The sequence below is a fragment of the Schistocerca piceifrons genome, chromosome 1 (genome assembly GCF_021461385.2).
Source record: "Schistocerca piceifrons isolate TAMUIC-IGC-003096 chromosome 1, iqSchPice1.1, whole genome shotgun sequence".
In the NCBI taxonomy this organism is placed as follows: Eukaryota; Metazoa; Arthropoda; class Insecta; order Orthoptera; family Acrididae; genus Schistocerca; species Schistocerca piceifrons.
The window spans coordinates 962456687-962469759 of NC_060138.1; the positions used below are offsets into that span (position 1 = coordinate 962456687).

The 13073-nt window shown below is 37.5% G+C and overlaps 1 protein-coding gene across 2 annotated transcripts in view; it reads right to left on the reverse strand.

Annotated features, from left to right (window-relative positions):
• Window positions 1-13073, reverse strand: part of LOC124727630 (protein zer-1 homolog) — a 178004-nt gene that overhangs the window by 73850 nt on the left and 91081 nt on the right. For both annotated transcript variants that reach the window (XM_047248494.1, XM_047248485.1), the window contains exon 6: window positions 4832-5003. In XM_047248494.1, the coding sequence (XP_047104450.1) occupies window positions 4832-5003 (172 nt within the window). The remainder of the gene's footprint in view (window positions 1-4831; window positions 5004-13073) is intronic.

Consider the following 13073-nt stretch of genomic DNA (forward strand, 5'->3'; position numbering starts at 1 on the left):
TTTATAAGGAACAGGGTTGTTCTAATATCTGACAGATAGCAGCACTCAGGGTAAAGCAACGTCACTTGACCTTTGGAAGACATACGACATAGTTCAACACTGTCACCGAGTGGACAAAATATGAGCTTACAAAATATTGGACAAGATTCAGCACTGAATTGAAGAGTCCTTGGCACTTAAAACTCCACATGTTGTACACTAATGGGGGAAAAATCAACAGACGCGAAATTAATTTTGAAATATCACAACTGAGTGTCACAGTTGGAAATATGCAGGGTTGTCCACTTACAAATTTCAGTGCAAAAGTCTCTGGAACAACAACAGATACTGAAAAACAACTTTCATGGGTATGAATGTAAGGCAGGGGCTCACAAAAGTAAATACTATGTGACATTCTAAGACATAAGAAAAAATGATTTTTCAACATAGACTATAATTTTTTTTTAAATGAACACCCCAAATTATTTCTTATGCAATAAATAACATGAAAAATCAATTTTTTTAATGGACATCCCATATTATTTCTTACCCAATAAATAACATGAAAAATCAAGAAAAGAATGGTGTTGGATGCATCACAATATGTCAGTTACATCCCAAGAAATTGCAAAGTAAAGTTGACACTTCTAATAATAATAATAATAATAATAATAATAATAATTTTTATAAAAAGGCACCGCTGCTGCACATCCTGAGTTGCAAGCATGAACCCCACATTGCTCATAATTGCAATGTGACTGATGTACTACAAAGCCACAATCACTTTACTTATTGCTGTTTATATTGTTATTAAGTAGACTGGAAACAATACAGGTGTCCAGTCACAGAACTACATACAACTACCATTTGCTACCTTGTTAGATCCTTGGTCAGCCATTAATCATATTTGCCCTGACCAGTGATATTCAGTTTCTCATTACCATTACGTGCATCCTAGCACGCAACTAAAGATCAATAAAGTACAAATGAGTAAACCCTTTCCTTATTTTTCACTGTGTGTGACTGGACATCTGTATTATTTCCACTCCACTTAATAACAGTTTAAATAGCAATAAGTACAGCATTTGTTGCATCACAGTATGTTAGTCACATCATAATTACAAGCAACGTGGAGTTCACACTTGCATCGTGGGATCCGCAATAGGGACACATTTCATTTATTTCAAGCATCAGTTTTGCTTTTCAATTTCTTGGGCTGTAACTAATGTACTGCAATGCAACCAATCCCATTCTTTTTGTGACTTTTCATGTTATTGATTGTGTAAGAAATAACATGGAGTGTCCTCTTAAAAAAATATAAGTTTACGTTGAAAACAATATTTTCTTATGTTTTAGAATATCTCATAGTATTTAATTTAATGAGTCCCTGCATTACATACATACAAGTGAAAGTTGCTTTTTATATCTATACTTGTTCCAGAGCTATTTGTGTTGAAATGTTTAAGTGGAACATCCTGTTCATAAAACACCTGATCAGTAATCTTGGAAGTTCAATGAGTTTTTGCAAATGACATGCTGTACACTGAAAAGTAATAGCAGCAAAAAATTGTAACAAAATGTAGGAAGACCTGTAGAGCATCAACACTTGGTGCAGGGAATCACAGTTTACCTTCAACATATGAAAATGTAAAATACTGTGTATAAACAATTTGAAGGTCCATTACTGTTTGGTTACACAATTGGTGATTTATACCTGAATATTTAACAGTATATGAGAATTCAGGCATTCTCAATGAATTTCTATTGTGGAAATCTTCTCAGGTTATCAGCCGAGTTGTGGCATCATGCTGTCACAACATTTTGATGAAATTCCTACTCACCAAAAAGTTCTGACAGTACATCTAAGAGTATGTTCCCAGAATGCTTTGAAGTGGGAAAAGTACAAAATTACTTACTAACAAGATAGGAAACAGTTTAAGATTCATTGGAAGAATCCTAAAGAAATGTAGGTCTCTCACAAAGAAAGTAGCTTGCATAACCCTTGTTAAACTGATTACCAAGTGTTGCTTCCAACTTTAAGTCCCCACTAAGTAGTATTAATAGAGACAGGAAATATTCAAAGAATAGCAGCATGATTCCTAATGGAGTTCTTTGAGTAGCACAAGAACATTAGGGATATGCTCATCCTAACAAATATCATATGAGAGTTTAATGTTGACATTCCCATGAATTTGTGTCCCAAAAAGAGCGAAATAACACATTAGTTCCTACCACAAGTAGGTCACAAAGAGACCATGGCAATAAAATCAGAGAAATCTGAGCTAGTATGACAACTTATTGTCAGTTATTGTTGCAATGCATCACTTGCGAATAGGCAGAAAAAGTGCAAAATGATGGAGATTGTCTAAATATCCTCCGTTATACACAATGTGGTCACTTATATAGTACAGACTAGCTTAGCAGCCACTGCTTCACTCGTGTAGTCTGTATGACCTGCACAGATTTTTGTTGTTTTTATTTAATCAAAATTTTACGTTGTTCACAAGTTGCAACACCTTCTAAGCTTTTCAAGCTAATTAAGACCAAATGTACTTCTGACCAAAACACAATTCTGGTAGCCAGAGTCCAAAGTTTTTGTTAATCATGGCTTTTGCATTCTTGTGGAGATATAACCATAGCAACTTTCATCCTCTAACAAATATTTTTTTTTTATCTAACCAGGAAGTGAAATACCAATTTTCATAAATTTAGCTGTAAATTTTTTTAATATAACAAAATATTTTCTTTAAAATTTTCATCATCTATTGCATTCCCTTAGTGGTTGAAATTCCAGATATTGTCAGCTACTTTACCTCCTTAGTGGTTGAATTTCCAAAAATGCTAAAACAAGTATTTTTTATTTTCTGGCCGACAAACCTAATATCAGTTTTTGTAGTTCTAGCTTCAAAATTCCCTTAATAGTGATACACTTTTAAAAAGACTTTCACCCCCTGTTTAACTCCCTTAGGAGTGGAATTTCAGACAATCCCTTCTTAAATTATGCCTACAGTATAAGCTGCACACACTCTTCAAACTTATCCTTAACAGTTTGGGCTGGGCGATGATGAGTCAGTGAATCAGTCTGACCCTATTTCACCCTTAGGGGTTGAATTTCCAAAAACAGTGAAAAACATATTTTTTCATCTCTAGCCAAGGAGCCAAACACCAGTTTGCAAGGATTTAGCTTTAAAAATGCTTTCACAATGTAATATTTTCATAAAGCATTTCATCCCCTTACAGGTTAAATTCCAAAAAACAGTGTCGCGCGTATGTTTTATTTCTAATAGAGAAGTCAAATACAAATTTTCATAGATTTACCTTCAAAAATGCTTGCACAATGAAATATTTCATTTTACCCCCAAGGACTGAATTTCCAAAAAGAGTGACATGTGAATGCTTTATTTCTAACAGAAACCAAATAAAAATTTTCAAAATTCTTGCACAGTGAAATATTTCCATAAAAACTTTCATCACCCATTTCACCCCCATTGGGGTTTGAATTTCCAAAAACATTTCACCACCATTGGGGTTGAATTTCCAAAAACATTGAAACATATTTTTTTTATTTCTAAAAAACCAAATTTAAATGTTCAGAGATTTAGCTTTAAAAATGCTTTCATAACAAAATATTTTCATACAAAAACTCATCCCCCGTTTCACACCCCCCCCCCCCCCCCGACCCCCCCTTTAAGGTCTCAATTTTCAAAAACACTGAAACACGTATTTTTTTATTTGTAACGGAGACGTCAAATACCAATATGAGATTTTCACTCTGCAGTGGAGTGTGCGCTGACATGAAACTTCCTGGCAGATTAAAACTGTGTGCCCGACCGAGACTCGAACTCGGGACCTTTGCCTTTCGCGGGCAAGTGCTCTACCATCTGAGCTACTGAAGCACGACTCACGCCCGGTCTCACAGCCTTACTTCTGCCAGTATCTCGTCTCCTACCTTCCAAACTTTACAGAAGCTCTCCTGCGAACCACGCAGAACTAGCATTCCTGAAAGAAAGGATATTGCGGAGACATGGCTTAGCCACAGCCTGGGGGATGTTTCCAGAATGAGATTTTCACTCTGCAGCGGAGTGTGCGCTGATATGAAACTTCCTAGCAGATTAAAACTGTGTGCCCGACCGAGAAGTGTCAAATACCAATGTTCATAGATATAGCTATAAAAATATTTTAGTACTTATTTTCAAAAAAGGCTTTTGCCCACTATTCTCCCCCCCCTCCCCCCCCCCCCCCCCCCCCCCAGGGTTACAGTTCCAAAAGTGCTGAAACACAAATTTCTTTATTTCTGGCTGAGAAATCCAGTACCAATTTTTGTACATCTAGCTTCAAAACTAGTGACATAAAAAAAGCCTTCATCTCCTATTTCACCCCCTTAGGATTTGAATGTTGAAAAGTCTCTTCTTAAACAATGCCCACAGTATAAGATCCGCACTTTCTCCAAGTTTCAAGTTCCTATCCTTAGTGGTTTGGGCTGGGCAATTAGGGGTCAGTCGGTCAGGACACTGTCTTTTGGACACATATATAGAGAAGACTATGTACACAGTCATGCTGATTAAGGTTTTCTACGGTTTCCATAATTCAGTGAAATGTCATGAAGGTTATGTAAATTAAGTCTTGGTCAAGTTTTTTCTCCATCCATGTCCAACTGAACTTACGCTTTACCTTTTCTCTTTCATCATTCTAACAAAACTAAGCAAATGGCGACTGATGACAGTAAGGATGACATGTACAATGTTATTAAAGATGTTGTAAAACATAAATGAACTGCATCACCAGAAAAATTACTTGTTACTGAAATATGAAACAACACACAGAAAGTAAACATGAACTAGGAAATACTTACAACATCTTCTGGTATCTTGAACTGGCATAACGTAAGGCAGCCATTTCGCATCATTGTATCATCATCTCTGTGTGCACTCATACCATTCAGTAACGTACAAATAACACGTCGTCTGATTTTAACAACAAATGTGTACTTTTCTTTTCCTTTTACTATGTAGAAGAGTGTTGCACTGCAAAGAAAATGATTTAATGAATTTCATGACAGGTTTCCACTAAATTTTACAAATAAAACCACAAAACGATGAAACTTTTCATCAGGTTACGAGCATGAAAAATGCAAGCATTTCTAACATAATGGAATTATTGCTACTGAAACAAAATGTTAAAGAAATTGACATTGATGGTATCAACCATTTTGAAATGAGTCTGTGTTGCATTAGCTATCATTGTGTGTTAACAGAAACAACTGTACAGGAAGCATTATTCAGAAAGTATAAAACGACGAAGAAATAATTAGTTGAAATGAAAATAAATTTACACACAGTGACCTCGTAAGCTATTACTTTACAAAGTAAAGTAAGTCACTTTACAAATTAACAACCTTGCCTTTGCTGCTGTATATTAGCGAATGTTGGACTGATCAATTACAAGGAATTGAATCATCAGAGATGAAGTTACTTCCACCATAGTGGGACATTCATTACTGGATCATAAAAGAAACACCAAAATTAGACAAGATTAAATGTTTGGACTCATTACAACTGAGAAATACAGACACAACTGTTAAGACAATATCCAACGTGTGTCTAATAATAGGATAACTAAATCTGCAAAACTATACAATCCAATAGGAAAGTGAAACATTGGACATACCATAAGGAGGCCTTGTAAACAACTCTGAGGCACAACAAGCCAAAAGGACTAATCCTTGAAGATGAATTATAAACAAGAACATAACTGTGATTTTAAGCTTTCCCAGTGTAAGATGATTTTGAAATGTTCTCAGGAAATCAGATGGCTGTCCAAATAGTGCAATATTTTGGCAAACTGACATACTGTTCTCTTCAGATGGTTCTGATGACTGACTTATCTTCCACTGGGTGCTGTATGATACACTTCCAGCCCTCCCACTGTCGAGTTCAGTCCCATGTAACTTTTCATGGCTTGTAGTGGCACAGGCAGTTTTGTAGGAAATAGCATGTCACACCTGAGCTTTATCTTAGCCAACGAAATATGTTGAAAGAATTCTTAATGTGTAAGTTAGGCAAAAAGACCAGACAGTCCATTGCCTGCGAAATTCTGTGCGGAGACAGACTAATCTATGGAAGCCTTATGTCTGGGGAGTGGCACTGCTGTTAAAACATTGCCACCTGCTGTGATGTGGGGCCACTTACTTCATACTGGTGCCACACCAGAGATGAGCTCAGCCCAAGGAATTGTGCCATGGATGATAATGTGCAGCCGGCTGCTTCTCTGTGCAGAGATATGAAATTATGTTGATTTTGGACCTTGGGTGTCGATCTGTCACATAGGCAACATTGTTGGTTCAGGCAATCATAATACTAATTTGGTGTTGGAAAGATCTTTAATGTGAACTGCTGTTTATGATGTTGAAGAATATATAAGTTAAACTGACATCAGGGTATTTGTGGATTTGGTGACATTAGTAGTAGAACAGCCTCTTTTACAGCTCCACACATTGCTGCCATGTGTAGAAGAACCATTAGCACGGCAGACTGGAACCGAGTAGCAGGTCTGGTCCACTACTGCAAACGGCAACCAAATTATTTACAGAAATTGTAAGTATTAAAGATACCTGACGAGACATTATGTGCATTTCCAAGTATTACACACTTAAGTAAAAGCATCAATCAGACCACCGTGATGCTGCATCTGGTATCCTCTGATGGACGTGAATAACAGTGGAGAAGTGGAAAGAGAGCGACTACTACAAGATAAGAAAAATTTTGAAAAATTATGAAGATTTTGCTAACAAGTTAGGCTGGGTGCCCTTGACATCAACAACACTTTTTTTATATTTATTTCCACTTTGGTACTGCGAAGTCAAGAATAATTGTTTATTAGCAGTCGGAAAACAGCAAAAACCTCGACTGTGGTGAATTATCAATAAAATACAAAGAAGAGTGAAGGTGATGGTTCATGATACATGAGTGCCCAACAATGATGAAGTGGGAGCAGCCAACTGAGAAGCTTTCTAACTATGAGCAACTGTCCCTGCTCCATTTACTCATTGGGAATTCTATGCAATAAGATTATGAGACTTTGCTCCACGACACCAACACTAGACAACTCACAGCTGTTGCAGTCCAGGCCGCACACATGGTGAGCTGTTAAAATGTTGACTAAGATTTATTAGTTATTTGAGTAGAGTGTTGTGACTATCAGTAATATTAGTTACAATTTATTTACAAAGGAAATAGAGTTGCATATGATTGTAACACTGCCAGTGGGGGAGTCTGGTGGTTAAACAAATACACAAAGAAGCATAAAATATGGTGCCAGGAGCATAAATCTGTGAAAACACGTCATATAGTCTGACGAGTCAACATTTTCATTATTTCCAATATTGGGCTGTGTTTATGTCTGGAGAATGCCAAAAGAAGCCTACAATCCTGATTGCTTGATTCCAATGGTTAAGCATAGAGGTGGAAGTGTGATGGTGTGGGCAGCCATATAATGGTATTCTGCCGGTCCCATCATTACTCTCAAAGGCCGTGTTACAGTCAACGATGTGTGTGTGTGTGTGTGTGTGTGTGTGTGTGTGTGTGTGTGTGTGTGTGTGTGTGTGTACGTACGTCTATTGCTTTATTTGTGACAGTCTTTTCGTTGTGCCTATCTGTGATTCAGCATCTCTGCTATGTGGTGAGTAGCAACTTTCCTTTTCATAATATTGTTATATTCAACCCTGGATTTTCCAGTGTTTGATTTTTATTTGTAGTATGTAACATAAACATAGAGGTGCTCTTAGGCCTTAACTGTTTGATTACTTATAATGTTCACTTAGACTTTAAGAACAAAGCAGTATCATGGTACAATGATAAGTCCAAGCATAAGGTATTGCTTAAAAGTAATGAGGGAAGAGAACTCTAATGCATGCCTTTTGGCGATTAGCAGTATACACAGAATTACTAAAAAAAAAAAAAAAGAACCAGTATTATTAAGTGATATTGGATCCACGTAACAAATAAGAGAAAAAGCTCAGGAGTCGAAGGTATTAACTAATGTACAGAAACAAGTATATTCCAGAGGTATTGTCTGACAAACCTGGAGTTATTGGTGAATAAATGTGTAAAAAAAATGACGGAAGATAGTACATCATTCTTTTGTAAACCAAACGCTGTTCCCTTAAATTTAAGACTAGCAGTACACGAGGATATTAGCAAAAATGGTAGACAATAGAATAATTGAAAGAAGCAAGAGCGTTTGTAATAATCCACTACTAGTTGTACGAAAATCCACAGGAGGCGTACGGTTGATTCTAAATGTGAGTGTGTTGAATAAACACATTGAAACAGAACATGATTGCCCAGTGTGTATAGCAGAACTACTGTCAAAGTTTGCAAATGTACAATATTTCAGTTCAATGGCCGTCACTACTGACTATTGGCAGGTGAGACTTCACAAAGATTCCAGATCAGTTACTGCCTTCCTCTCTGAAGGAAAATTGTAAAGAGTACAACCGTTTGGTTTAAATATTTCAGTATTGGTGTTCATAAGAGCAATTGATGAAGCCCTAAATAATCAGTTACCTCAAGATCTGATAATTTATGTTGGTGATGTATTGATAATATCAAACATAGGGAATGGACATTGTAATTTACTTACCAGGACTTATAGTAAACTCTACAAAAAGGGTATTACTATTAAGTTATCTAAATCACATTCTGGGAGAAGTGAAATTAAATTTCTAGGACATGCCATGGGAGCTGAAGGTATACAATCAGACACTGACAGAACAAGGGCAACAAAAGAGTTACCTGAACCTTGAAATATGAAACAATTGTGCTCATTTCTGTGGCTAGTCGGATTCTACGGACGATTTATAAAAGGATAACCAATGAATGATCTGACACGTCTGGCTTTATTAAAGCAGTTTGGAGATGGAATAAAGAAATTTCAGAGGCTTTGGTAATATTAAGCAGGTATTAGTCCAAGCCCATATACTCAAACATCCAAAATAAATGAATATTTCAAGTTTGCTACAGATGCATCAGATTGCAGAATCGCTCGTAAATTATTTCGAGATACGTGGGAAAAGGAGTTAGGTACTCATAATACCACATCATTCACCAGCCAAAGCTTAGATAAAACAGAAATTAACTACACAGCCACACAAAAGGAATTACTGGTGACAGTTTCGAGTGTACAAAAATTTCAAACATTAATGTGGGAACTCAAAGATAGAGATATACATGGACCATCAAGCCTTAGCATTCTTAATGAAAAGCAGACTCCACAGATTCTTCTGATGTGCTGGGTATTAGTCGTACAAGAATATGAAACAGATAAACACAATATAAAGGGATCTCTCAAAACAGTACCAGACAAATTATTGCGACTTCCATTAGGAATGAGAACAGCAACAAAATCTAAAGGACCTGGGTCTATCTTTGGAGTGAATTTCATGAAATGTAACAACCCAAATGGCGAGGTTATGAAAATCAAAAGAAGCACTAGACAAAATGTATCAACATACTGCAGTGAAAAACGGTCATTAGTACAACAAAAAGCTTTACCAAGTACAGAAACAAACTTAGGCCTACTGAAAATTCATGATGATGCTTTGTTTTGCAGAAATGATCAAAGTTCCAGTTACTGGAAATTGTGTATTTCCTACAAGACAGGATACGACTTAACATTGGTAAATACACAAAGGATATGGACATTTTGGTACCAGAAGACGTATTAAACATATTATATAGTTTTAATGTTTTAAGAACTAAAGTAGAAAGGCGACAAATATAATGAGAGCTTGTAGAATGCACCAAAAACTAAAGGAAAACACAGCGTGTCTCATGAAAGACACCTAGGAGGGGTCCACGGGTCACGTGGAGTGTTTGCTGGCTATGGCTACTGCATCTTCTGGTTGTCGCTATGTGCATTTCTCGGACATCGATGCTTTGCACGTGCCCCTGGCACAGTGGGACTGAGTATACTGATGTGTGTTTTTTTTTTTTTTTTTTTGTGAAGTGTAATTGCTTCAAATATTATTGCTAGATGTCATTATTGCAAATGTGCTGAATCCAGGGCTTTCCTGGCCTGTATGTCACAGGGACTGGTCCTCACAAAGAAACACTACTGTGTGTCCTCTGTACTGTGTGTCTGAGAGTTCGGGTGTTTTGTTTTGAGTTTATATTCAGTATGGTATACACTAAGACCCCCTGGTTAGCAGTGCGGTCTAATGCACTGCCTTTCGGTCCTCGCCACAAATCCACCTGGCAGATTAGTGACGGGGTCCGGTGTGCCGGGCAGTCTGTGGATGGGTTTTAAGACTGTTTTCCTTCTGCCTCGGCAAATGCGGGCTGGTTCCCCTTATTCCACCTCAGTTACACTATGTCAGCAATTGATGTGCAAACACTGTTTCCACATATATGTGTACATCATAATTACTCTACCATGCAATACTGTGTAAGTGACAAAACATGTTGGAAGGAAGTGAATGATTTGCTAACATCTTAAAACATATGAAATGTATGTATAACAGTAAATCGAGCAACAGGAGAAAAGGGGTGTGAAATTACTACAACGCTTCTCCATTGTTAAGAAGGTAACACAGTACACAGAAGGATGTGAGCCGAAATAAAATGGTATAGGAATTAGGCAAAGTGAACCTAGAGAAGGGATAGCACTGAGCATTTTCTTTTTTTGTAAGGCTAGGTGGACTCACGGATGACATGACCTACACTTAGGTAAGTTGGACTCATAGACAAGATGACCTTTACTTTTGTAGGGAATAGATTAGATTCCATGTAGAACACTGACCTGTCAGGTATTACGAATAATGAAGGAGTACTTTCCTCTCTGATTGAAGGTAATGTATCAGTTCTTGTAAGAAATTAAGAGACAGTATTCTAAAAGCATCCTACAAATGGGAAAGCAGCATTAAATACAATGATAATGTTTGCAAGAGAATATCGAAAGAGTTATAGATTATGATGTAAAGGAATATAAGTGAAGAAGGTCATACTCATTCCGAAATTGTATGGAATATGGTTCCTCATACAGGCAGATGAAAAGTAAATTTTAAAGAAACACATTCTGAAAAAATGTGCAAAGGTTATAGATAGTAAAAATAAATTAAAATGGAATAATGAAGTTTCTATATTCTCTTGTTCTCAAAAGAATACAACAACATGAGTAGTGTTAAAAGATGTTTAAAATGTCACCGTAAGTCTCAATAATAAAACATTACAATTGTATAAGTTATGCAAAAAGCAATACGAGGTCAATGTAAAAGAATGATTCAGACATCTTCCACCTCCATGGCAGGATACATATTGTCACAGGCCATATTTTAAAAAATATCACACTCAATGTTTAACTTAGCAGACGAAATATGTTGGAAAATTTCTTAATGTGTAAATGAGCCAAGAAGACTGGACAGCCCACTGCATGGGAAATCCTGTGCAGTGATGGAGTATCCATAGAAGCATTATGTTTTGGGAGTGGTATGGTCTTTAAAACAGTGCCATCGGCTGTGATGTGGAGCTGTTTACTCCATGCACTCTAAGATGAGCTTGGCCCACAGAATAGCACCAAGGGCAAGAATGTGCGACACACTTCTTCTCTGGGTCGAGATATGAAATGCTAGTGATTTTGGACCTTGGATGATGATCTGTCACATACAGAACACTGCCTGTTCAGGCAACTGTAATACTAATCTGGTGTTCTGAAAGAATGTTAATGCAAAACAATGTTTATGATGTTGAAGATTATAGAAGTTTAAATGACGGGTTAAACTGACATCTAGATATCTGTTGATTTGGTGATGTTAGTACGAGAACAGACACTCTTACAGCACCACACATAACTGCCACGTGAAGATGGATGATTAGCAAGGCAGGCCAGAACTCAGTAGTGGATCCTGCAAATGGTGACTGAGTTATGTGTTATGGAAGAGTTTGATGCTCTTCCTTTTCATGTGGTTTTTGGACCTTCTTCCGCTCTTCTGTAGGTGTCATCCTCCAGTGGGTTGTACAATTTCTTGTATACTGAAGCACAGCAATATTGTAGAATCTCCTTTGTCGGCAGGTACGATGACTTTCTCAGAATCTTTAGGAGATGCTTAAGCACATTCATCTCCTACGAGAGTTTTGGCTTTCACAATGTGTTTCTTCCTCTACATCAAAAGAAAGAGAAAGGACAAGCTGTTACACTAAAATGACAGTGTCATCAACATTGCTATGAAAGTTAGTCCCTTTCCAAGTACAGATAAGATTTCATGCAACTGTTTTGTCTGCACAATTGATTACAGTTCTCTGTGGCAGTTCTTGTATTGATTTCGCCACAAATATTCACATTGAGTGGATTGTCTGCATGTTGTTGGCTGCTCTGCTTTGTTGGACTGAGACCAGCTGACAGCATCTATCTAAATCAGGTACTTGATGCATGATTTTAGGCTTTCCCAGCATGTAATGGTTTTGTAATGTCAGGTATCCAGCTGGGTAGCATCGTCCAAAGGGTGTGATGCTTTGGCAAGCTGTCTTGTTGCCAGTAGTCATCAGGACCACCTGTACACAGCAGCTAGAGGCAGTGGTCATATGTACATGAGTTGTTCTTGTGTGAAAGTGTTTGTTCTTTCTACTTCAGAAGAGGGCACTTTGGCCGAAAGCTTAAATGTATGGCAGTCTTTTTGTTGTGGCTTTCTGCGACTCAGTGTCTCCTCTTTGCTGAGATATAAAGCGTCCTCTTCCCGTCTCATCGAGTCTACACTGTGTGAAGTGGAATGATCATATAAAATTAATTGTTGGTAAGGTGGGTACCAGGTTGAGATTCATTGGGAGAGTGCTTAGAAAATGTAGTCCATCAACAAAGGAGGTGGCTTACAAAACACTCGTTCGACCTATACTTGAGTATTACTCATCAGTGTGGGATCCGTACCAGATCGGTTTGACGGAGGAGATAGAGAAGATCCAAAGAAGAGCGGCGCGTTTCGTCACAGGGTTATTTGGTAACCGTGATAGCGTTACGGAGATGTTTAATAAACTCAAGTGGCAGACTCTGAAAGAGAGGCGCTCTGCATCGCGGTGTAGCTTGCTTGCCAAGTTTCGAGAGGGTGC